Here is a 26,796-nt window from a genome sequence, read left to right as displayed (position 1 = left end):
TGTCTGTGTAGAGTTTAGACAAGGGAGGTCAGCTGTTAGACTATTTCCCCAAACCTTGCATTTGCAGAAGTTTCTTCCTTCATTTCCTAACACCAACTATATTTTTGGGTAGGTGTTTCACTGCCTGAATGAAATCCTAGATCTCTGTCACAGTTTTTGTTCACTGGTCAGTCAGAACCTGGGTCCACTGGATGAGCGAGGAGCTGCCCAGCTGAGCATTCTCGTGAAGGTGAGTCTGCCTGGCCACTGGAAATACATACTCCCACCCCCACACCAGGGAACAAACAGCCTTTGCTCTGAGTCAATAAAGTGTATCCCGGAACAGACAGATGACAAGATAAAAAGATAAAAAGCATTGCTATCAGTAGACTTTGAAGATTAATGTGCTGCTCACAGTGTTCAGGAATAATTCAGCCCTAAATAGTTTATTCAGCCCACCAAGTATGCATTGGCTTTGTGCTCATTTTCTCACATCCCACTTCCTTCCCCGAACCAGCCTCCCATCTCACTTGTAAATATAATCTGAGACTATATTTATCTCCTTGTAACAAAGCAAGCTCAGTGCAATCCCAGTGTGTGATAGAATATATTAATCTGAAATGAGCCGTTACATTCCTACTAATGAGAAAGGACTTTCATGGAAGTCATGCATTTTACAGACACATTACTAAGAAGTCAGTCATTCTAGGAGCCGATAGTAATGGGAATGTGTTCCTGCAGAAATTTAAGCAAGGCTTTTCCAAAGACTCCAAGCGCCTAGCACTCTGCATGGTAGTGACAGCTCAGCTCTCTCAACAGGGCTTTAGTCGCCAGTCTTCACTCCTGTTCAAGATTCTTTCCAGTGTTCGAAATCACCAGATCAACTCAGATTTGGCTCAGTTACTGCTCCGGCTAGATTATAACAAGTATTATACCCAGGCTGGTGGAACTCTGGGCAGGTAAGAACAATCCTTGAGTAATTCATTAGATTTGGGAGAGGGAGTTAATGAGTTATAGAAGTCCAAAATGGAAATTTAGGTTTCATCTACAAATGCCCTCATTTTATAAGCAAGGCTCAGAGATGTGGCAAGGTGCTGGCAGGGAGGGGGAGTCATGTTTCATAATTTTATTGGAGACTATGTTCTGGGAAGAGGTCATCAGCATGGTGAGATACTACAGCTGAGGGTGAGTTCTGTGCCAGGTTAAATACTGTATGTTCTAAGGGAAAGTGTGGCTTGTACAACCTGCTCTGACATGTACTAGCAGTGAAGCTGTGGCACCATGCTTCATTGGCCACAGTTTTCTCAATAAAAGTGAGCACTGACTCTGCTAAACTTTAAATCTAATAATAAGATCCAATGGTAGTTGGCTTCTCAGAGGTCTGTGTCATTACCATCTGGAAAAGCATTTCATTGCACTTCTTCCTCTCTAAGATGTCCACAAATATTTTTCTTTCTAACTAGCTTTAGCAGAAGCCAAACATCTTTGAGTATCATGGTAACATCAGCTATATCTCTGATAGCCATGCTTCTTGGGAAACCATGATTTTTCATGAAACTTTTTTTTCCTTTTTTATAGTTTTGGGATGTGAAAACTGGTTCATAAAATGAAGTAACAGGCCATCCTGCCACCTTCTGATGTCTGTAACACATCTCCCCAGTTATTAAACATCAGAGATGCCTGCAAACTGGTGAAAGGATGCTACCTTCTCTTCTAGAAGAGGTATTAACCCTACAATTCCTGTGGGGAACAGGCCAGCTATGTCTCTGCTGACCACCCAAAGGCTTTCATCCTTTACACTAAGACATCTGTTGGGTGGGTTTATTTGTACAGCAGTGGTGTACTGAGCATTTATTATGTCCCTATGGACTCATCAAGGTATAGAAGATACCGCAGAAAACAATGGGGATCAATAAATCATGTTTAGGTTTGGTTCATATTTAAGAAAGGAATCATACATCTAGATGTTACCACCAAATTGGAAATGACTTAAGATAGGCCATGGGCTTTCCCTCCTCTGTAGCATGAATTTATTATTATTATCCTTCAGAAATTTAAGATTTGAGAGCCTCCCTCCTTTAAGGCTACTTAAAACCTGATCTCAAGAATTCAACCAGTTGCTACTCATTCTTTCAGACTGGTAAAAGGGACAGTTCTAGCTAAAGGTGATAGAGGTCAAATTGTACATATTTTAGATACTGAAAATTGCAAACTTAATTTCCCCACCTTAGACAAACCATGAGTTAAGGTTATGCTCAGGTAGTGCAGTCACAAATGTTCCTATCAGCATAAACAAAGGAAATATTCCATTAACTTCCCTACCTCCAAGCTGTACAAGAATGCAGTGTTTGTAGTCACTGAATGTTCTCTTCATCTACATTTTCTACCACCCACTATGAAAGCCTGTACTTGTCAACTACAGAGGATCCCTTCTGTTGGTAACACATCCCTATTGTTAACTCTAGGAGCAAAGCATGGCAGATAGTGGCTACTGCTTGTTTTTGTAAATAAAGTATTATTCAAACAGCCACACATACTCATTTAGCTAATGTCTATTATGATTGCTTTCATCTCATAGCAAAAGACAAGAAATTGTGACAGACGAAATGACCACAAAGCCTAAAGTATTTATTGTTTGGCTCTTTATAGAAAAAATAAAGGCTGGTAGCCTTTATTTAGAGAATGAGAGACTGGCTGTTTGTTAATGGGGATGGTGTTGAGTTCGAGGAAGGAATAGCATCCAGCAGCTGTGACGGTTAACGTATTTTACATAAAATGTCCTATTAAGTTTATAGTCTGTCACTGTCCATTCCCTTCCATAGTCTCAGGTCTTGATACCCAGAGCTGTGCCATTTAGTTTTGGCACGACTAGTTATCTAGGCCCTCATGTACTTTAAGCTAAGTTTTTAGAAACAATTTTATATCACCTTGGATAACCTTTTGACATCAACAGTGATGCAACAGAGTAAGTTTCATTCCTACATTTTTATCTTCCTTTGTTTGCTGTACTGCTGAAGTGACAGGACTGCTAGAAAACTTCAGAGGATCCTATGTTACCATGTTCTGAGATTAAGCTCAAAGAAACAGATAAAGAAATCTCAGTTACTACAACCAAAGAGAGTCAACATTTATTTTATCATAAAAGTCCAGCAAATAAAACTATGTACAAGATCCATGCAAAGAATACAATTACACACAAGACACACTTAAACACAATCTCCACAATAGCAGGAATAAAACCAGTAAGACCAAGTATCTTTAGTGAGAAACATAATCATGTTTATATTTTGGATGCTGCTTGAATCCAATTCTCTCCCCAACAATGAGGCACTGGATCACCCACTCTTGTGACACCACAGGCAGCTGCAAGGCTTCAGCACACTTGAGCACCGAGGCTGGGCATGAGGGGTCTGTCACCACCACATCAAATACCCCTAAAGCAATGTCTGCAAGAAGTAGGGAGAAGTGAACGAGGAAAAAACACTCAGTTTAGCTCTTGTTTAAAAAAACAGGTGTGCCTTATATCCAGTATTCCTACTAAAGCCCTCTTTTACAGATACTGTATGTTCACAACATAAAAGTTGGAATCACCACTTACTAACCTTGTAGAACTACTGAATAGAAAATGCCACTGGAGACTATAAAAGCAGGGACAGCTTTGTCCTTCATTTATACCAACCCATCCTTTTGGAAGGTGGGACTGCTCTTAAGGACTGAGACTTGGAACACACAGGCTAACAGCTGTTGAGTCTAAGGACATCCCTGGAATGACAATGAATACACGCTTTCCAGGTACCTTTGTTATGGGCACTTGAATGGTGCTGCTTCACAGAGGCTGCCCCTCCAGTCATGAGGATCTCAGACCAGAGCTCCAGGAAGTTCTGTTGTTGATCTGACACCAAGAGTACCTTCAGATTCTGGAAAGGGTTTTCACGAGGTTGCCTACGGAGTTGGAGACAGTGTTTGGGAACTGGATAGAACCTTAGTAGGACCTGTCATATCTAACAATTAGCTCATTTGCAAAGAACTCCTGCACATCTGAATGCTTTCCTAACTAGGCCATGTACTGGAACAAGCCCTGCCTCTCTTCTGATGAGGTATATACTCTGGGATCCCAGACTCCACTAATAAACCAATGAAGTTATGCTGCTGAGTCTCCCCCCCCCCTTATTTTTTTCAAAGTTTAATGATTGAAAGTTAATTCGAATTGCAGTGCTTCCCCTAATAGGGGATACTGACCCTACAGTGACCCCGTTCTTTCCACATCTTCAGAAAGTTCCCAGCCAAAGTAGACTGAGACTTTACAAGTAAAGAAAGTACTTGACTACCACAATCATTTCAAATTCTTAGTCTACAGATATTTCAGTTTCTAGTAACATTTTTTTTTTCCCCAACTAGACTTTCCTCCCAAAAGCTAGTCTTCCTATCTTCTCAGCTCTGGATGGGCTCCCAAACACTCACCAATCCAGAATTCGCTGCTCCTCAAGGCTATACCCAGCAGGCAGCAGATAATTACGGTAGTTTTGGAGCTGGTTGGCATGGCAGCTGTCATGGACCCAGACATGAGACACACAAGGAATTCCACTGGCAAGGCACAGGAAGTACTTCCGGGTTCGACAATGCTGATCAGCAATTAGGAGACACTGGTAGGCTGTGTTACACTAGAAGAAAAGGAGCCCAGCTGACAGTTCTGGTGGAGTCTAGGGAAACCTTTCCTGATAATCCCTTGAGAGCAGATGTGAAGACTTCCAGTATGGAAGTCAAAAATACCATCTAATCAGTTTTTATACCTAAGGCTGTGTTTCTCACTGAGAAGCTCAAAACTGCTTTTTGAGACATTTTCTCTGTATCTCACCTTCAGCTTTTGGAAGGCCTAAATCTCAAGGGTCAACCACACCAGGTACCCAATCTTTCAGGCTAAGGCAGCATCACCAATAGGTTTTCTATTACATATAATTTCAACCTGTTGCTCTCTCAACAGAGCCACTACCACCTAACCCCAGGTGTACAACAAAAATGCTGGACTGAGGTGGCACAGTACCCCAGAATTTAGCCAACCTCTGAAACCCCTCTTGGACCTTTTCTCAATATAGAAAGTGTGCACCCAAAAAAATTCCTCACCTGGGCTTCATTGAAGTCTTCAAGGATATACCCAGCTCCTGCTCGAAGCTGGCATTCTGTATACTGCTTGTTGAAAGGAGGAATTTCTAAAAATTCTATATATACATAAAAGAAACAACCAAGATTATTTTTAGTAGTATAATTTTAATAATAGTTGGTTTCCTAGGTGCTACTTTAATACCTATTTGTAACTGCTTCCTTTTCTGCAGCTATCTGTTATGGCTTAGACAGGCACACAGATTTATTAATTGATTTGAGGAACTGAACAGCCTACATCTCCCATTGTTCAGTCAGCTTTCTGAGCTTGTAGCACTAAGCACCTGTATGAACTGCCTTGTGAAGTCTAGGCTGTTAAAACAACACTGGAAAAGCAAAGAGAGCAAACCATCTTTAACGTAATGCCAGACAGCTGCAGGGAATCCTCAAGGGACTGCTAATGCTGAGATGAGGCTAGGCCACGGCTTGCATACTTTTTCTTCTACGGTTCCTGTCTGAATTCTGTTTGACAGGTACTACAGCGGCTCTCATAGCCCAGCTGCCCACCACCAGAGCATCGCTACTCAGATTTTGCATATGCAGCTTCCAAACCATAATCTTAAATGTAGCTCCCTGATCATGCTCCCCAAGCCCTGTACATGCTTCTGCGGCTATAACTGGTGAGTAGTTAGGAATAATTAGAGTCATCACACATCTTCAGTTATATCATTTTATGATAATCACTTTCCCTCATTTTGATTCCTTCTTGTAACTCAACATTAGTCAAAACTCTTATAAAACAGCATCCCATCTAGCTTGGACAGACATTTGGAGACTACTGTCACTCACTGTATACATTTGATCTACATATTGTCTCCTACACTACTTATTTGTCAGACCTCTGCAATACATTTTACCCCCACCTGACTACATACTTCACCTAGACAGAGTAATAGATGCCATATAAATGTGGCAAAACTTATTTTAGAGTAGGGTGATAGTGATGCACGCCTTTAATCCCAGCACTTAGGAGGCATAGGCAGGCAGATCTCTGTGAGTTCGAGGCCAGCCTGGTCCACAAAGCTACACAGAGAATCCCTGTCTCGGAGAACAGAACAAACAAAAAGGACCTAGAAGTTAATTTTTTCCCAACTATCCCAGGACACTGGGGACACCACAATCCCTTCTACTCAGAATAAAATTCATCCTCCACATGGGTTTTCTTAAGTAGGTGCTAGAGCATAAATGGGAAAAGCAGCAAGGCATCAGAAACCTGGCTTATTTGTATGGTTATAGGAAGGTAAAGCTAGCACTATGTTCTAATCCCATCTGCCATTATTGTTAAAAAAAGGGCAACTTAACCTTGATAGGTTTTTATTGTTCATTTTATGTATGAAGAATGAGACTCTCCCTAGGCCAGATGATGACTGAGCAAGCAAAGGCACCACACCAAGCCTAGAGACTTGAGTTTGATCCCCTGGGACCCCTTATGGTAGGAGGAAAAAGAACTGACTCATCCAAGTTGTCCTGTGTTTTCCACACGTGCACAGATACATACACACCCATGTATAAATCTATAGATACCTGAGTGTGTACCAAAGTCTCTGTAGTATGTAAATTAATAAGCAAAAAATCTACCAGCTGCTTACCAAGACTACCTTGAGAACCACTCACTAAAAATTTTGTCAAAGTCTACAAACCACAAGTAGGGTACAAGTGAATTTTACTTGCTTGACCAGAATCACAGTTAACATGTGCCCACTGCCCCTCAAAGGAAATGGAAAGAGTGCATGCATGGATCAGCACCCCTGGGAACTTACCCTCCTCTTCTTCACTGCTTCCTGTAGGACCATCTAGCAGTTTAGAGCGGCTGGCCAGCTTGTCATTGGTTGTGGCCATGGTAAGGAGAAAGGCATAGCCCAGAAACAAGGTCTTGTTGAGGGGCAAAGGCCCTCTTGGCTCTTCCAGGACAGAAGGTTCACCTGTGTTGTCTCCACTCTCGCAGGGGCTCACAAATTCTCCTGCCCCCACTGTACCTAGCAAGGCAAAGCACTAAAATGACACACACAGACCACTGCCTGGACAAAGGCCAGGACAAAAGCACCAAGGATGACTTGATAGGCCATGTCCTGATGAGCTTTGTAAGCTATGACCCAAAGATTATTAATACAGCCAATCATTCTAAATGGCTGACGACAACCTAGGCCCAAATTTACAATGAAGACACAATGACATTTAAAGTCTATTTTCATATATGGAAATCAACTGATACTACTTCCGTAACATCAAATACAACCAAGGCCACCTGAAATCAAAGGTGTCTCCAGAACAGAAAAGTATATAGTATTTGGAAGTCTTCAACCCACTTTCACCACCTGGGTCTCTGATTTCCCCAGACTATGTGATGTTTTGAAGCAACTTTTAAAAGACAAACAAAACAGTCCCACTCTATCTTGGACTTTCACCAGGATAGTGCTGTGAGTTCTGAGTGAAAAAGTGTTTTTACACAGAATCCACATCAAAATACCCTTAACACCTGGGAAGGTAAGTGAGCCACCATTCCAGAACACCCATGCTAAGATGTGCCCCAGTAAGTCCTCCAGAAGGAAATGGATACCTACTGAAGAAGCCGAATCAGGTTCATTAGGAGGCTAAGATGACAGCAGGTCATGCATGCCTCCCTGAAATAAAACCAACATCAAGAACAGTCTCAGAGGCAGGGATGCTATGTGTATGACACTGGACTTTAGGGTCAAGCTTATCCAAGTCTGAGATCTGGTTTATTCTGTCACGTTGAGAAACTTACCTAACTTTTCTTAGATTTCTCAAAAATACAGAAAATGAATTCTAGCACATATTCCTTAAGGGATTATATATGAGGGAATATGAATAAAATGCTTGGGCCACATGCCACACCCAGTAAGTATTTAATAAAGGTTAGCTATTACTGTTTTTTAAATACCCTGAAATACTCAGCAGTGGGTAAGCAGATACACAACTCAAACAAGGAAAAACAAAAAGATCTGGTGCTAGGGCAAGGAAACATGGAATGCCATCAACAAGCTAGCCTGTGAGAGCCTTACCCAACAGTGATAGGACTTTACCACTATCTACAGAAGCCACCACAACCACGTCTAGCTCATGGCAGACAATGAACAAATGGCTGAATTTTCTTCACACTGAATATTCAAGGGGTGACTGGAAAGGGGTGGGCGGGGAAGAGTAGAGATTCAGGCTGAAGCACAATCTTTCAATAGGAAACAAGAAACCCAGAGCACAAGAGTCTCCCAAGAAGCAGATGACACAGGCAGAGGACAAGAGGAATTTCACCCATTTTGAGTCTGCTTAAACCATACTTATTTCCCCCAAAGAGCCCACATAGGAGTCTGTGATAAAGTCTTGCCCTCCTGTCTATACTGCTGGGCTCTGAACAGAGGATAAGGAACAGAGCTTTCTACCTGTGTCACCTATAGGCTTGTGGATGACAGTCTGACCAACATAGAACATCCATGTACTGGGCTCCCATCTTACCAGGTTTCACGGTGACAGACTTGCGGCCTCGCTTAGCTGGGGACCGTTCCTCTTCAGAAGTGATGAGTTTCCTTTTGCCTGATGGAACTCCCGTGGAAGCACGGGGACTCTCTGTGGTTTTACGGGTGGGTGTTGTGCTGCTGCTGCTGCTGCTGCTGGAGGCAGTGGGGGTGGCTGGGGAGCTGATGTTACTGCGACGTTTCCGCTTTCCTTCCACCAAATTATCTGATGGATAAGGCAAAGGTTGGTAAGATCCCATGGTCTCAACTCAAATCTGCCAGACAGCACTATACTTTTGCCACCTCTACAATCAGGGAGCCTCTTTTCCAAGCCATACATTGTATGTTCTAATCACTGCCATGAGTGAGACATGTTTGCTCCCCTGTAGAACAAGGAAGGCCAGAAAAACTACAGACTTTTCATTTGCTACTTGGAAGGAAACAAGTGTAGCAGTAGTTCTGGAAAACAACAACCATCATCATCTAATAATATTAACTACAAGACAAGTCAGATAACCATTCCTGGCTGCTCTAGAAACTGGCCTCCCTTCTCTAAGCAAAGTACAGACCTACAGGCAGTTGTCCAGGAAGGTCTTACCTAGGCTGATGTCTGCTGCCTTTGTGAGGGGTGTAACAGCTTCATATGGGCCAAGCCCATATTGCTCTCTTAACCTGTTTCCTTGTTCCAAGGACAGGATGACTGCCATCCGCTTATACCACTTCCTTTGGCCTTCTTTTTCAATGCTGTAGTACAGCTCCCCAGACTCCTTTCTGTGTCCTTTGACCACTCCTGGGGATAAAATAATACCATAATTGTAGGCTGCTCAGCACCCTCAGAAGGGTTCTACAAAAGCAGGCCTGAGACAGGCAGGGAACACACAGAGCCAACAGAGTGGACTGAACCAGGCCTTTACGGAGTTGTAGCTGTCCATCCCAAGTGGTTTACAACACTTGGTTCTTATGTAGCTACTACACTAAGATTAGACAAGGTCTTCTGAAAGAAAGCAGCCTTTAGTTATACAATAAAGCTTTCCAATGCTGGACTTAGTAAATGGTATGGTTTCTTAACAATCCTTGTAGCAATTTCCCATTGTAGTTTCTTTGAAGAATGAGTTATAGTCCTAAATTACAGGTGAAAATGGCAGTTCTGAGAAAACATGTAAATGCTTGTCTATTGTGCAACAGAGCCAGGATGGAGAGAGCAAAGGAGAAAAAAACCCCTGTTCCTTCTGTCTGACCCCCAGTTCCTGCACTGAGACACAACTGTGGACGGCTGTTAAGTTAGGAGCACAGTGCGGGGCAAACAAGGAAACTGGGGTAGAACTCAACTGCCCTGAACTTAGGCAAGATCTATTTCCAATTCTATGGGGGGAAAAAAAAAATCAAAAAACACTCCTTCCTCTTTATCAACCAATAAACAACATATATCTCACACAGGACATAAAAAGGGGAACCATTGCTGATACTTTTCATTCCTCTGAATAGAAGGGAACTACTTCAGTCTCCATTAGCTTGTCTTTAATGAAGGACAAAGAAACCCGGCTTCCTACTACCAGGGAAAATCAGGGAGGAGGAAGCAGGTCCTAGTCCTCCAAAGAATCACTTCCTTTACTCATCTCCTAAGTTAAATCTATCCAAATTAATCAGGAAGACCACCTCAAATTTACAAGTCCAAGGCCAAAAAGACTCCTCACTAAGGAAGAGCTGCTACTAGAACTAGAAGCAGTGTGGTATGCCATTGGTAAATGGCCTCAGCGAGTGGAAGGCTGAATCCCTATCCTTTAATGTACATTTACTACTGATACAAAACTGCCTTCAAAGGGCCAAATGTAAACCTCTAAGATGGCTTTATACTCAAAATCAAATGCAGATTATGCATACAAACTATGAGCTATCAGTCCGTGTACTACTACCAACTGTGCCACACGGCCGATGGTGTTACCTAGTGTTACAAGGGAAAGTGGCTCTTCAAACACCGAAAACAAGGGAGCAAGCAGCACTGGGGAATCCCTAAATAAGAAAGCCTGGAAGATCCGAACAGAAAAGCATGTTTTATCATTCTATCCCAACTCATGTTCAACAGAGTTTCCAGAAAGGTTGTTTCTAAATAACAGTCAACACAAAAGGTACCCTTAAGATTAGCTAAGAAGGGACTATATATAATCTCAGAATTAGAGTATGAAACAGTAAGAGCACACACAAATCCCTCACACTACCAACACTGGCTACTACAAAAGGAAAGGCAGTGACATAAGACCATCTTGAAAAAAAAGGCAGGGAGGGGAAGGGTCATTTCAAACCAGAAAGTGACCAACATGCAGCACGCTGAGCTAACACTTCTTCCTGTTAATCTACCTCAGTGTACCACCAGCCTCGAGCTGAGTTCTTATCGATGCAGGCAGGGAGTCTCAAAGTCAGAAATGAAAGAAGACAATACAGAAAGGGGAAAACACTAATGCTGAAGTGGAGATATCTGGGAAGGACCACCTTCCCTAGTGACAGATTCACATCACCAGTGATGTAATGTGATGTCACATACCTCCCTCAACCCCACAGATAGGAAGGGTACTTCATCTCTATGACATTCCTTACAGTGAACTCCAGTCTAGTGAGAAAACATCAGACTTGATTTGAGAGACATTCTATAAAATACATGACTATCATTCCTCAAAACTGTCAAGGTCATGGAAAAACAAAAAACAGAAATTGCCACAAACCAGAAGAGACCAAACGAAACATGATGACTAAATGTAATGTGGTATCCTCGACTGGATCCTGAAACGGAAAAAGGAATTACAGAAAAGATACTAAAAGCCAAATTAAGTTTGGAGCTAACCGTAAGGAATCAAGATTGGCTTCTTGGTTTGGATAAACATATCAGACTAATTTAGAATGCTACACATAAGGAATGCTAGATGAAGAGGACACAGGAATCCACTAATCCTAACACAATTCTGTACTTGGCAAATTTTTCTTTTAAGTCTATAATTTTTCTAAAATATGTTTACTGAAAACCAAGCTGTAAACAAAAAAGTCAATGGCAAAGGTAAGCAATGTAATAGGAGTAGAATCTGTGACTTGAGAGATCCAGAAAAACAGTGAGGCTGGGGAGGATTGTCTTGGTAATTACTGACAGGATGAACCAACAGGCACAGTACGTCGGTAGGGACTCTGCTTGCTTTATTACCTGCACTGAAATACTCATCTTCTGAGAGGGCTGTCACTTCAGTGTCCAGGGGTATAGGGTCACACAGGAGAATGTCTTTGCCCAGCACATCACATTCATACCCATCATCGAAGAGCAGCTTATACTTCCCAGCTCCAACATCCCGTGTGATTTTCCCAGAGTAAAAATAGCCATTGGATGACCACTTGGCTACAACACGGAGCCCGACAAAGCTATTTCCTGGAGATGAGGCATCCAAGCCATCAGAAGACCCAGTAGCAGCCTGAAAAGGAATCTCTGGGGAATCACTCCGCCTCAAAACAGTAGAACTGGTATCAATTCGTTTGGTAGAGTCTGGTACACGGGGCACAATTCGGGTGAAGGACTTGTCATCTGGTGACATGCTAGGTGAAATGTCTTCTATGCCCAACGGACCAGACACAACTGCATCTCTAAAGACAGATAAGAGAAGGAAGTGAGAACAAGAAAGGACGCCCAAACCCACTCTTTTACCTACAGATCTTTTCAACCCCTTCTTTATCAATCCCATCACAGGCACTAGCCCAATCTCAGTGGCCTTCCTCAGTCAGTGCGGGCCCATCCTCTCCCTCTGGTACCCCTCTCTATTCTCTTCTCCCTACTCCCCATTATTTCCAACACTACCCAAGTACCTTGTTCCAGTGGTCCGAGAAGGTGGGCGGCCCCTTCGACCACGACCACGAGGTGTGACAGGAGCCTTCCCTCCCTGTCTGATGCCAAGGCCTGCATCACCATCTTCCTCACACACTGGTGCCCCTGTCTGATTGATCCCTTTTCTAGGACTAGAGAATGAACACAGGTTAGTCTGACAGCAGCTGAGATGAATGCATCCTTTAACATCTCCCCAGGATCTTCTAACTATATGCCAAGCAATTTGTGCTACGCCACGGGGCAAAAGACAGCTGGTTCACACCAGTCAACAAGACCTCAGCAAGGGGGAAATGGGATAAAAGGACCTCTTCCTGTGTGAAAGTCTATTACCTCCTGACACAGGAAACTGCTGCTGCTATTTAAGATGCCACACCCATTTCTGCCCTGCCTTCTGCTCTACTTCAGGCTCTAGACACCCACAGAGCAGATCAAAAACCGAGGAGATACAGCACAACGGGGGCCCATTTCAACCTCCTGTATTCCCAACTAAAATAGATAAGCTGCACACATAAGGACAGCAGGGACATGTATCCAGCATCCCCAACATCCCCCAAGAAGCTGCTTTGCCCACAGGGTTCCTCCCCCAGCAACCCCAAGCAGAGATGAAGAGGCATGATTTATCCTGGCTTGAGGTGGGGCATTTCCCATTACTTCTTTCCCTGCCTCTGCGTCTCTACTGGAGACCATGTCTGCACCTCAGTTTTCCTGGGCCTCCTCGGGAACTGGGTAAAGCAAAATCTGCAGGTTCTGTCCCGCTGGTTTTCCCTTTGAGTGGCCCGGCTCCTCGTCCTGAGCTGCCACTGCTATGCATGGCTGAGAGACTTGTCCCACTTGATGTATGGTGTGAGCTGGATGCTTTGGAGGAGAAGGAACTGATGTCTCCCAGGTCTCCAGAAGAGCCTCCAGTCTGGGAAGGGGAAACCTCTGTTTCACATTCCTGACATTCTACAATTGGTTCTTCAGTCTCCTGCAGGGAAGAAACAGACAAGAAGCTAGAAGAAACCACGCTAACATAAAACTAAGTGATGGCTGGGAAATCCTAGAGATTGCAGGAAACCTCACTGGAATCAGGAGGGAACATGCTGAAGCAGTGGAAATATTCTGTCTGTCTGAGCCATGGTTACATAAAAACTTTCAAAGCACAGTCAGGTATGATGACACCTTTAATCCTAGTACTTGGAAGCAGAGGCAGGTGGGCTGCAAGTTTGAGACCAGCTGGTCTACATACCAAATTTCAGGCCAGCCAGGGACACACAGTAAGACCCTTTCTCAAAATTAATTAAGTAAATAAGTAATTTTTAAAAAAACGTGTTCAAAGCTACTGAACTAAACATTTAACATTTGTTACATGTAGCAAAAAATTAACAGGAAAGAAAACTTCCTGTGGCTTATGATGGTAAGTTGTCTTTTTACTGAGCAAGTTTACAAGTGTTGACTACTAGCAAGGATTTTAACCCAGAAGGCAGAAGCCATTTCCCATTCAGAAGAGAGCTAAGGAGGATGGTGAAAAACAGTGGTCAGGAGCCAGGTGATGACGGCGCACACCTCTAATCCCAGCACTCGGGAGGCTGGATCTCTGTGAGTTCCCAACAGCCAGGGCTACACTGAGGAACTCTGTCTGGAATAGAAAAAAAAAAAAAAAAAAAAAGTGATCAAGAAAATAGAAAATTATAAGCACAAACTGGTATTAGTGTTTGGAAAAATGAAGACAAAAAAAAACTATCGGAGCCACTGTGGTAAAGCACTGAGTTTACAACCGGAAGGGACTCCAGCCAGCCCAAGCATGGCAAACATGGCTCCGGCAGGCCTCTTGCCCTTCTTTCTCACCATTCCCTCTGCCTTGCTAAAAACAGATTACACTCCTAAACCTAGCCACCTGGGTCGATTCTCGTTTTTTGGCCACTTTCTCCTGAGGCTGCTACTAAGGTCCAGCTACCAAAATATTAAAGTCCAGCAATCAAAAGCCTCCTTTGGCTGTCCTAATTCACATGTGCAATCAGAATTAATACATCCTAATACAGGGTTTCTTTCTCCTTTGACCTTTATAAACCACCATTTGCCTATGGGGCAATGTCTTTCTCCTCTCTATCCAGAGACAGTCCTTTGCCCTCCAGACAAATACCCCTCGCCCTTCCTTCTCCCTTGTTCCCTTCCCCTTTGTCTTTTGTCTCCTGTCTTTGACTCTTATTTCCTGCCCTTTTTCTCTTTAAGCAAATAAATCTCCTTTGTGGTAAGAACTTGGTCTTGGGTGTCCTGAACTGATAATGGTCTCTTCACAAACAGTTCCGAGCTCCATACAGCATGGGTAGAGGGGGCACACATTCTAATGAAAGTGGTCGCCGGGCGGTGGTGGTGCATGCCTTTATTCCCAGCACTCGGGAGGCAGAGGCAGGTGGATCTCTGTGAGTTTGAGACCAGCCTGGTCTCCAGAACGAGTTCCAGGACAGCATCCAAAGCCACAGAGAAATCCTGTATTGAAAAACCAAAAAAAAAAAAAAAAAAAAAAAAAAAGAAAGAAAGAAAAAGAAAGAAAGAAAGAAAGAAAGAAAGAAAGAAAGAAAGAAAGAAAGTGGTCACACACACCTTTTATCCCAGTACTTGGAAGCAGAGGCAGGAGGATCTCTTTTTAGTTCAAGGTCAGCCTGATCTACATGCCAAGTTCCAAGACAGCCAAGGCTACATAATGAGACCCTGTCTCAAAAAAATTAATAATAGCAAAGAATTTCTAATAGGTACAAACCAAAGAATGTCAACCTGGCTTCCTCTTAACGTGCACACTTGGGTGCTAGCTAGAGCTCAGCTGTATGGCAGCTAGTGAGACTGACCCCAGGCACAGTAGGGAAAGGATCTGAAGCTAAGATGTCACATCCTCGATGGCACAACAGAGGGAAATGGATATACCCGATAGTCTCTTCCTTTTATTTCTCCCTTCTGGAAAATGACTCCTCTAAGAATCCACGGTTGGGGGAAGTACAAGGATAGACAGCAAAATGGTTCATCATGTGTCTGGTGACCCAAGTCTGACAACCCAAGACCACATGAAGCAAGAAGAAAGCTGATACAGTTGCCCTCTGACCCCACACATGCGCCACTCCCACCCACACAAAATGAATACATGTTGAAATGAAAAGAATCCACAGGGTTGGGGTGTAGCTGCAGTTGGTAGAGTGCTCCCCTCACACACTTGTGGCCCTAGGTTTGTCATAACACTAAGATGCAGACAGAAGGATCCGAAGTTCAAGACCAGCTGCACAAGAAGTTCAGAGGCTTGAGCCTCACACGCAAAATCTTTTCCAAAGAAAGAAACAAACCAGCCGGGCAGTGGTTATGCACGCCTTTAATCCCAGCACTCAGGCAGAGACAGGTGGGTCTCCTGGTCAAGGTCAGCCTGGTCTACAGACTGAGTTCTAGGACAGCCAGCCAGGGATATACATACAGAGGAACCCAGTCTCAAACAACCAAGGGGAAAAAGAAAAAGAAAAGAAAAGACAGGAGAGAGAGAGAGAGAGAGAGAGAGAGAGAGAGAGAGAGAGAGAGAGCCCCAGCCTCAGGGAGGTGCAGTGCACGCCTTTCTTCCCAGCACTGGGGAGGTGGAGGCAGGCGGATCTCAGTGAGTTCAAGGTCAACCTGGTCTCCAGAGTGAGTTTCACGACAGGCAGAAAGAAAGAACTAAGGAGAACTGGGAGTGCTAGTGGCACAGGAAAGAGTGAGGAAGAAGGGGGAGAGGAGGGGAAAGGGGAAATAGGAGGAGGGAAAGGAAGAGGGGAGGAAGAGCAGTTGGGTCCAGGTGTTTTACCTCAGTTACTTTCCTTTCCACTTCTGTCCCATCCACATAGTAAACATCTGTGATGACACGGGTGACAAGTGTCCGGACTTCACGGATGGTTCTCATGTGACGATGCAAGACATGGCCATGTGGAGGCTGGGGCATTTCAAATTCTTCTTCTCCCTACAACAAAATAGAGACCACAGTAAGAAGAGAACTAAAGGAGCCAAGGCAGTCACAGCTCTCATGTAAACTGTCAGATGAATGCACTTCAGAGAACTCATGGGTCTGCCGTAATCAATATTCCATTTACTTACAGGTAACAATGAGGAAGAGCCTGGAGAAAGCTCAATCACAGTATCTAACACACGAGTTTTAGATTGTAATCACTCCAATTTTTCTTTGTTTCTTTCTTTGTATAGCTCGACTTATCTTCAATTTACTATGTACCCCAAGCTGCTCTCTCCAACTCGTGATTCTCCCGCCTCAGCCTCTTATAAGTATGTGTCACCACACCCAGCCACTCCTTCGAATTCTCATGACAACAGTGGTTTATCTGAAAGGCAGATGCTCTTTGATCCTTAGAGAAGACCAGAATCAACACCCATTAACCAATCAGTGAAAACCAGTTCATTAACAAAAAGATGCCATTGCTTGCTCTGGAGGTTAAATAGGAAACTCTTAATCCATTAGAAGGAATAGACTTGGGGATTTGTTATTTTGTTTAAGATGTAGGTTATTTTGTTTAAGATAAGGGTTTCCCTATGTAGACAGGCTGGCCTCAAACTCAGAGATCCACTGGCCTCTGCCTACTCACCAATGTGTACAGCCCAGTTTTATGTCAACTTAATACAGCAACCACATGGCTCACAACCATCTATAATGAGATCTGGTGCCTTGTTCTGATGAGCAAGCATGAATGCACGCAGAACGCTGTGTGCATAATAAATAAATAAACCTCCATAAGTAAGATCTGACTGTGGGGCATTTTCTTACTTAGTGATTGATATGGGAGGGTCCAGCCCACTGTGGGTGATGCCATCCCTGGGCTGATAGTCCTGGGTTCTCTAAGAAAGCAGGATGAGCAAACCATGAGGAGCAAGTCAGTAAGCAGCATTCCATCATGCCTTTGCATCAGCTCCTATCTCCAGGTTCCTTCCCAGTTTGAGCTCCTGCCTTACTGCCCTCAACGCACTGTGACTCAGAATGTGGAGGTAAAAATAAACCTTTTGTCCCCAAGTTGCTTTTGGTCATGGTGTTTTGCCACACCAATAGAAATCCCACTGAAGACATAATGAATAGATTTTTAACTAAGGGTTAAATTGGAAAGCTGAGCATGGTGGTGTACGCCTGTAACCGCAGAACTTAGACATGGAGGCAAGAGACCAGAAGTTCAAGACCATTCCTTTTTTTTTTTTTAATAAGTGTTTTCTTTTTTAAATTTATTTTTATTTTTTTTATGTGCATTGGTATTTTGCCATGGAACTGGAACTACAGACAGTTGTGAGCTGTCATGTGGGTGCTGGGAATCAAACCGGGGTCCTCTGGAAGAGCAATCAATATTCTTAACCCCTGAGCCACCTCTCCAGCCCATTCAAGACCATTCTTAACTACATAACAAGTTTGAGGCCAGCCCCTAAGCTCCCTGAAACACTGTTGGGAAAAAAAAAAAAAAAAAAGCTACAATAATATCCAAAGTAACAAATTAAGATCTAGAACTAGAGAGATAGCTCAGTGGTTAAGAGCCTTGCTGCTCTTGCAGAGGGCCCTGGAGTTCAAGTCCCAGCACCACATGGCAGCTCACAACTGTCTATAGCCCCAGTGACAGGGGATCTAGCACCCTTTTCTGGCCTCCAGGGCACCAGGAATGCACTCTACTATATGCAGGCAAAACATTCAGGCACATAAAATAAAGAAACAACACCTACTGGAAAGATCAGAACACATGTAGTTCATTCAGGATGACAAATTCAAATGCATTATTAACGATTAATATAAATGTAACAAACTAAGAATTCTTAGACCACTATTCAGACAACCAGATAACAAACAAGAATTAGGTTGTTTCATGACCATAATTTCTTCTATGTGTGTACATGTCTGTCTATGTATGTGTGTGTGTGTGTGTGTGTGTGCACACGTATCTATGGGTATCCTCAATTAACTCTCTCCCTTGAACCTAGAATTTGCCAAATCAACTAGACTAGAAACCCAGCAAGCCCCAGGGATCTTCTTGTCTTTGCTTCCCCAGTGCTAGGATGGCAGGGTGCACGCTGCTCTATCGGGCTTCTATACATGGGTTCTAGGGGATGGAACCCCAGCACTCATGGCAACAGTGAGCTCTTTACCGACCAAGTTATCTCCCCAACCTTCATGTTAATAGTTTCTACTGCCCAAATGGGCCCCAAGACCATGTCTGAGTAGGATGTGGATGACTTCTATAAAACGAACTGTTTGCACACTAGATCTTACAGCCCTACTTGCTCACTAGGTCTAATCGTCAACATCTTAGAGCCTACAGTGTTGACTACCTAGGACTTGTTGGCAGCTGAAATTTGCCAGCATTCCTGTCTGTTTTCTCCCAACACCTCCACCACATCTCTCTGCCTTCCCCCTCCCCCCCACACTGGCTCTGCAATTCTAAGAAATGCACTGTCTCACACCTAACTTTCCACGTGGTAGTATAATTTTACTTTCAACATCCATATCAAATCTTTCTCACCACAATAAAGATAGTTTTTTGTTTTTCTTGGCAATGGATAGTAATTTACCTAAAGCTTTCAATAATGTAACTGAATAATCCTAAATCCAACTTTACCTATGAAGTGAAATTTCTGCTAAAATGGAGCTGTAAGTAACTTTAAAACATGGTTCCTAAACCAATTCTTTAAACTATTTCTATGTATGCAACTGTATTTAATGAGGTTGGAGCAGAGCTCCAACAACCAGGCACATATGCACCCAAAGTGCTTTGTGCAGTCTGACTGGTCCCCACCAGCTAGTAGTTCATCTTGCACCTTGGGATCTAAAATGGTTTCTACCTATACAAATAAACACTTCAAGGGACAGACTTATCTGATAAAATAAAACAAGAGTCAGGAGGAGGGCAGATAATCCATGCTAACTTCTGAAAAGAGGTCTCTAAAGTTTAATGACTTGAGAGTATGTCATTATTAATGGGTGGTGGGGTGGGGGGGTCATTTTCCCATCACAGAAAACCTAGCTCCATATAGAGTTCCCACACACAGGTTTAGGGAGAGACAGAGTGGCAGCCTGTGCTTTCTCCTGGCCCCAAGTCCTAACTACTTCAGAGATTTTTGTGGGGTTTTTTGTTTGTTTTTTGTTTGTTTGTTTGCTTGTTTTAAAGTCTCACACTCAGAAAAACTCAATCTCCCCTTTAACAGTCCTTCACAGGACACACAGTACACCAGTTCCAAGTTCTCCACTTTCCACCCAGAACTTTCCCTCCAATTAAGACTTTATCTTTCCACCAACTACATTTTTCTAGCACCTTTTTAAAAGGATTTATTTACATGTATGTGTCTGTGCTGAGCATATACCATGGGTGTGAGATGCCCCTCAGAGGCCACCTAAAGTCACAGTGGTGAGTTGCCCAGCTCTTAGGCTCTTAATCCACTGAGCCATCTCTCCAGCCCCTGACACCTTTCTTAGCAGGAGAAACTAGCTCTTAAATGCATTCTGTGTGACAGTGTAATAATATCTATCAAAAGTGGTTGCTGAAATAATAATAGTAGGTAGGAGCTAGAGAGATGGCTCAGCGGTTAAGAGTACACACTACTCTTATAGAGAACCTAAGTTCAGCTCCCAACACCCACACTGGGTAACTCAGAAATACCATAAGTCTACCCGTCCTGGATACAACACCCTCTTCTGGACTCCCCTGTCACACTGCTCAAATGCATGCGCGCGCACACACACGGAAATTTTAAAATAAATCTTAATTGGGGAGCAGTGCTACAGAGATAGGTTGTCAAGTTAGTTCTCTTGCAGAGAACCCAAGTTTGACTCCCAGAGCCCACATGGCAGCTCACAATTGTCTATAACTCCAGTTACAAAGGATCTGACACCCTCTTCTGGTCCTTTTGGGCACTTGCACCACATGGCATACAACACAGCAACACACACACACACACACACACACACACACACACACACACACAGAGTAAAATGAATGAATCTTAAAAAGAGAATCAACAGGAAACAGCATCCACCAGAGTCTTCAGGTACGCCAGATGCACCAGTGAGTGCTTTATCCCTCAGCCCTCGAAGCATCTCCATGCAGCAGCTAATCCTGACTGCTAAACTAACTCACTACCTGACTCACTACCTGAGATACATTATCATCATCATCATATCCTGCGATACAGGGTAATTCTGGTTTACAGAACACAGCACCTCTAGGACAATCCTACCAACACCTGCGACCCCTACAACAGAAGCATGCCTTATCCCTACTCAACTCCTCTGTCAATCTTTTTAATTAAAAAATTATTGGCCAGGCATGGTGACACACACCTTTAGTCCCAGCACTTGGGAGGTAGAGGCAGGAGGATCTTTTTGAGTCCCAGGCAAACCTGGTCTACCCTGCCTCAAAAACAAGCAAGACAAAAAAAAAAAAAAAAAAAAAAAAAAAAGTCAACAAAAACAAAAAGAAATGTCAATGGAGCTGGGGAAATGGCTTAGTCAGTAAAGTGTCTTCCACACAAGCATTAAGATGAGTTCAGATTGCCAAAACCAGAGCTCAGGACAGTGGAACACATCTGTAATTTCCAGCAGTGGTGAGATGCGAAGAGAAACATGACTTCTGACTCAGAGGTCAGCTAGTCTGGCCTATGTGGGAAAAGTTTACAACCAATGAGAGACTCTGTCTCAAACGATGGAAGACACCTGAGGACCAGCACCTGAGGTTGTCTTCTGACTTTTATACACACACACACACACACACACACACACACACACACACACACACACAGTAAGATTGTTATTGGAAGCACTAAACTGAGACCCTCAGAGAATGTAGAGTCTACAGCCGGGCCCCCTGGAGCACCCAATGTGTACACACCTGGCTGTGGAGGGATTCTGTATCGTCCACAGGGGCCTGTTTCTCGACACCCCCCCTCTCGGTCTGCACAGTGGCATCTTGTTTCCCAGAGTTCTGGTCCACTGTACTGGTCCCTTGTTCACATACACTCTTCACAGTCTGGGTTGCTGCTGAAACAGTTTCTGGAGCACACAGGGAATGGTCCATGGTCTGGATTCCTATGTTACTCTGGGTGGGCCTTTCCATCAAGACCTTACACGGTTTTTCCTGGTTAGCACTCAGTCCTTCTAGCAGGTCTGTTTCCATCACTTCTCCTTGAGGGCTGAATGACCCCTGTGTTGCTCTCTGCTGGGGAACAGAAGAAGCAGAGTCCTCAGAAGTAGCAGCATCCTTGACCAGCCCAACGGGCCTCACAGGCTGTTCACTCTGCCTAAGCTTTGGGGTACCATCCAGTTTTTCTTTGTCCTCTTCTTCAACACTTGGAAAATGGAGCAAGTTTGCCCTGAAAATGAAACAAAAACATCATGTATCTGTGGTTTGAATACAGCTTATTCCTTTGAGCTAGTACAGGGGCATACATCTATAATCCCAGCACCTAGGAAGACAAGGATCACAGGACAACTAGGGCTATAATACAATACTGTCTCAAGCATTAAACAATAAAAGTAATCCCCATTGTGATGAAGTATTAAAAGAATAAAAGCTAAATCCAAGGGCTGAAGAGATGGCTTAGAGGTTAAGAGCACTGGCTGTTCTTCCAGAGGTCCTGAGTTCAATTCCCAGCAACCAAATGATGGCTCACAACCATCCATTATGAGATTTGGTGCCCTCTTCTGGTGTGCTGATATACATGAAAGCAGAATGTTGTATACATAATAAAATAAAAATAAAATCTTAAAAAAAAAAAAAAAAGCTAAATCCAACTGTGCACAGTATTTTAGAGTTGGACCTCTGGACCTGACAAGGTCACCAGGGTAGGGTATTCATGAATGAATACGGTGGCTTCTAAAAAAAAAAACAGATCTGCAGGGTGTGTTGGCAGGTACATGCCTTTACAGCAGTCAGGAGGCAAAAGCAGGTAGATCTCTATGGTTTCCAGGCCAGCCAGGGCTACACAGTGAGACATGCATTCCTTTCTTACTACGTGAGGCCCTGCACTGTCATGGAAGTTCACCACTGAGAAAGTCATCACTGGATGCAGAGCCTTAATCTTAAGCACAACTGTGGGTCAAAATGAACCTCCTTTCCTCATTGTTTCCCGAAGCTGTGGTACTATCATTAGCAACAGGAAAATGGTCCAAGTGAATTCTAAAACCGCACACAAGAAAACAAGGTCAGTAATGAGATACAAAACCCTTATAAAGCCCCAAGGAAATTCACAATACACTTCAAAAGCCATAAGCAGGACATTTAATCACTGCACACAGGATGCAGAGGCATACGGACTGAGTTCCAGTCCAGCCTGGTCTACATCACGAGTTCCAAGACAGCTAGGGCTACATATTGAGACTCTGTCTCAAAAAAAAAAAAAAAAAAAAAAGAAAGAAAGAAAAAAAAAAGAGAGAGAGAGAAAAGAAAAAGATCACTTAGTCATGAAGTCTCATTGGTTTTATGAATGGCTCTAACATTCTTTACTGACTCCTACACTATGCATGAGGTCTGCTCTCTCCTGACCAGTAATTTAGAAGAACAAAACAATCTTCCAAGAAGACAAGTGGAGGTAAGAGTCTGGTCTTCCCGGGTCAAAGGCCAGGTGGTGATCATGGCACGTGTCCAGCTTCAGGGCATATTTATACCTAACCACTTCAGAACACCTGTAAGAGAGTACTTAAGATAGGGCCCAGCTCTTCACTGGTTTCTCCATTTGGGAAACAGTGTGTCTGAATTAGGTTTCTATTGCTATGACAAAAACCACAATCAAGCAACTTGGGGAGGAAAGGGTTTATATGGCCTGTAAGTTATAGTCTGTCATCAAGGGCAGCCAGGGCAGGAACTCCCAGCAGAAACCTGGACACAGGAACTGGAGCCGAGACCAAACAAGGAGTGCTGCTTACTCGGCTTGCTCACCATGACTTGCCCAGCCTGGTTTCTTGTTGAACCCAAGACCACCTGTTGAGAAGTGGCCCTGCCCACAGTGAGTGGGCCTTTCCACATAAATCACTAATCAAGAAAATGCCGACACAAACAAGCCTACAGGCTATCTAACAGAGGCAACCCCTCAGTTTAGATTCCTTCTTCAGATATGTCTAGATTTATGAAAAATTGACAAAAAAAAAAACCCCAACCAGCACACAGTAACTTATTTATCCTTTAAGCATTGCCTGAATGTTGCCTATAAGCCAAATACCACTGTTTCCAAAGTGCCTGGAGATTTTAAAGGTTGACAGTTCTCTAGAGTAAGAAACCCAGGCTAAAGCTGGTGGGGGGGGGGCATACCTTTAATCCCAGCACTCGGAGGTGGAGGCCGAAGGATCTCTGAGTTCCACCCTAGCTTGGTCTACAGAGTGAGTTCCAGAACAGCTAGTCTGTCCTGGAAACATAGTTTCAAAATAGAAACCTAGTTTCAAAAGAGAAAAAACAAATAAACCCAGGCTAGCTCTAAGCAGGTTACACATGTATTTGTCTTTCTTTATATCTGAAATGCTAAACACAAAGCTTGATAGAATACAGGTTATCTTAGTTTGGTTTCTATTGCTGTGATTAAACACTGACCAAAAGCAACTTGGGGGTAGGAAGAGGTTTATTGGCTTACAGATTTCAGTCCATCATCAAGGGAGTCAGGGAAGGAACTCACCGAAGGACTGGGAGGCAGGAACCGAAGCACAGACCCTGGAGAAGTGCTACTTACTGGCTGGGCTTCCTCTGGGTTGCTTATTCAACCCAGGCACACCTGCCTAAAAATGGTGCCACCCACAGTGAACTGGGTCCTCCAATTACTATTAAGAAAATGCCTTACAGACATGGCCACAGGTCAATCTAATCTGGAAAATTCTTCAGTTGAGGTATGATGGCTCACACCTGTAATCCCAGCTCTCAGAAAGCTTGAAGCTGGAAGACTGCTACAACTTTAAGGCCTGCCTAAGCTACACAGATGAGTTCTAGGTCTGCTTGAGACTTTCTAAAGTCTAAAGACTTTCTTTAAAAAAGGGAAAAAAAAATTCTGAACTGACAATGTTCCAGCCCTTGAAGACTATATCATGGTTATAAGGGGCTTGGAAACCATGCTGTATCGTTACCACGCATTCTGGCCAGAGAAAAACAAAGCTCTCATTCATAGAGCTAAGCCTGCCTGGGTGGATGTAAAGAGCTGGTTAGGGTCCTCCCTGCTCGGATCATAAGTAAAGAAGAGAACATAGGTTTCGAAGGGTTCTGTTACTCAGCACCGAGTACTAATAAGCATTGGACTTCAACCACCTAAAAAGAGCATCTTGGTTATTGGAGTCTGTGCCCTATTAGTCAGGAACACTGGCTGAATGAGGGTCCACAGAGGAAGAGGATAGAACGCACCACCAGGAAACACATGAGTAGCAGTTAAAATCTTCATGAGATTTATGAACGATCACAAAATGTGAAAGAGCTGAGCACAGCAGATATATAATCACAACCAGATGCATAAAACAAAGCAGTGAAATAACTCACCTTCACATTCATGTTTAACCTTTAAGACCACTAACACACAAGTAAACAAGCTGCCATGAAGGCCAACAGGCCTCAACTGCTACCATTGTTTCCCATCCTGAAACAAGCTTGCACATTTTACCTCACACTATAGATTGAATTGCCAAGGCTGCAAAACCCATAAACCCTAATCCCCCAGGGGATGGCACAGAGAGGTGCGGCCTTTGGGAAACTATCACATTATGAAGCTAGAACTGTCCTGAAGGTGTGAGTGCATGCACTTGTAAACACAATCCCAGGAACTCCCTTGCAGGTAATGACCCCCTCCACCAAACAGGTCTACCAGCATTAATCTAAGATAGTGGGGACTGTCCTGACCCCACAAACGTTAAGAAAGAGATCTCTGTGGTTCCTTAACTCCCCAGAATACAACAGTCATGGTCAAGGAAACTAAGACACCCCAGAAACTAGGTATTCAGGGCACTGCCTCTGAATAGAATTTTACTTCTAATGCAAAGTTCTGTTTTGTTTGGGAATTTTCTTTCTGCCTCCTGAGTGCTGGGATTAAATGTGCACAACACCAAGCCCAGCTGGAACTGTGGATTCATTAAAGACCAAAAGTGATGGGCCAGGCATAAGGGGACATCCTACAGTCCCAGCAGGGACAGGTGAATCTGTGTAAGTTTGAGACCAGCATGGTTTACAGAGTCTACATAGAGTTTTCCAGGCCAGCCAGGGCTACATGGTGAGACCTTGTCTCAAAAAAAAAAAAAAAAAAAAAAAAAAAAGTGTGGAGGGGGATAGGATAATGACTCATTACAATATTAGTAGTATTAGCAGATTCCTACCAAACATCAGAAATTTGGTATTTCTCATTCTCCTATGAGCACTGGACAAATGATTAATGTTCAAATTGTAGTCATAAACACTTCAATTTGGTTGACAAGCCTGTGTCAATAATTCCTGTGCTCAGGGTAGGAAAGTGATAGAAATATGAGGATCCCTGAGCTCAATGGTCAGCAAATCTAGCCAATCTGTGAGCTCCAGGTGCAGTGAGAAACACTGTCTAGAAAGAATAGGGAGGAGGGCTGGAGAGATGTCACAAGGGTTAATGGTGAATGCCGACACTGAAGAGGGTCCAAGGTGAGCACCCTCCAGTCAGTTCACAACCAACCACCTGTAACTCTAGCTCCAGAGCACTCAACAGCTCGGACATCCATGAGCACTGCACCCTTGTACACATTCACATAATTAAAAACAAAAGAAAGAGGCCAGGCTTGGTGGTACACACCTTTAATTTCAGCACTGAGGAGACAAAGGCAGACAGATCTCTATTGGTTCAATGCCAGCCTAGTGTACATAGTGAGTTCCAGGCCAGTGATGGCTACATACTGAAAACCAGTCTCAAAAAAAACAAATTAAAATTAAAAAAATAATAATAATAAAAGAAAGAATAGGAGGAAAGTGACAAAGAAAGCCATGTACTCTCTCTCTCTCTCTCTCTCTCTCTCTCTCTCTCACACACACACACACATGAATATCTTTAAAAATAAATAAATAATAAGCTTGATGTGAGGTGCAAGTCATGCAACTATGATTCCCACCTACTCAGGAAGCTGAAGCAAGAGCAATGCTCACGCCAGCCTGGGCCAAGCAATATAATCTAGCCATAAATAAACAAACAAGCAAATAAACATACAACATAGCCTAGCCATAAATAAATAGCCAACTTCACAGAACAGTGGCAATCAATATCATGAAATGGAACCAACTATAGAATGAATGAATGAATGAATGAATGAATGAATGAATGTAGCTGAAAATAAGCCAGGAGTGGTAGCGAAGGCCTTTAATCCCATCAGTCCAGATGTAGAGGCAGGTGATCTCC

The 26,796-nt window shown here is 43.4% G+C and overlaps 2 protein-coding genes across 15 annotated transcripts in view; one reads left to right on the top strand and one right to left on the bottom strand.

Moving 5' to 3' along the window:
* Window positions 1–2,523, top strand: part of Tubgcp4 (tubulin gamma complex associated protein 4) — a 37,776-nt gene extending 35,253 nt beyond the window's left edge. For 8 of the 11 annotated variants that reach the window (XM_035445999.1, XM_027422069.2, XM_027422070.2 and 5 more), the window contains 3 exons: window positions 113–229; window positions 721–938; window positions 1,558–2,523. In XM_035445999.1, coding sequence (XP_035301890.1) covers window positions 113–229; window positions 721–938; window positions 1,558–1,570 — 348 coding nt within the window. In that variant the 3' untranslated portion in view covers window positions 1,571–2,523. The remainder of the gene's footprint in view (window positions 1–112; window positions 230–720; window positions 939–1,557) is intronic. The other 3 variants (XM_027422072.2, XM_027422071.2, XM_027422068.2) reach the window with 2 other exon arrangements.
* Window positions 2,524–3,085: 562 nt separating this feature from the next.
* Tp53bp1 (tumor protein p53 binding protein 1) overlaps window positions 3,086–26,796 on the bottom strand; it is a 70,387-nt gene continuing 46,676 nt past the window's right edge. For all 4 annotated transcript variants that reach the window (XM_027422060.2, XM_027422062.2, XM_027422063.2 and 1 more), the window contains 12 exons: window positions 21,312–21,792; window positions 16,259–16,411; window positions 13,158–13,429; window positions 12,444–12,593; window positions 11,794–12,224; window positions 9,205–9,396; window positions 8,608–8,832; window positions 6,897–7,112; window positions 5,101–5,195; window positions 4,441–4,640; window positions 3,776–3,921; window positions 3,086–3,425 (listed from right to left, as the gene is read on the bottom strand). In XM_027422060.2, coding sequence (XP_027277861.1) covers window positions 3,238–3,425; window positions 3,776–3,921; window positions 4,441–4,640; window positions 5,101–5,195; window positions 6,897–7,112; window positions 8,608–8,832; window positions 9,205–9,396; window positions 11,794–12,224; window positions 12,444–12,593; window positions 13,158–13,429; window positions 16,259–16,411; window positions 21,312–21,792 — 2,749 coding nt within the window. In that variant the 3' untranslated portion in view covers window positions 3,086–3,237. The remainder of the gene's footprint in view (window positions 3,426–3,775; window positions 3,922–4,440; window positions 4,641–5,100; window positions 5,196–6,896; window positions 7,113–8,607; window positions 8,833–9,204; window positions 9,397–11,793; window positions 12,225–12,443; window positions 12,594–13,157; window positions 13,430–16,258; window positions 16,412–21,311; window positions 21,793–26,796) is intronic.

This window comes from Cricetulus griseus, chromosome 6 (assembly GCF_003668045.3).
Source record: "Cricetulus griseus strain 17A/GY chromosome 6, alternate assembly CriGri-PICRH-1.0, whole genome shotgun sequence".
Lineage (NCBI taxonomy): Eukaryota > Metazoa > Chordata > Mammalia > Rodentia > Cricetidae > Cricetulus > Cricetulus griseus.
Note: the sequence above shows the minus strand (reverse complement) of the source record. Positions and strands in the feature narration are given on the sequence as shown.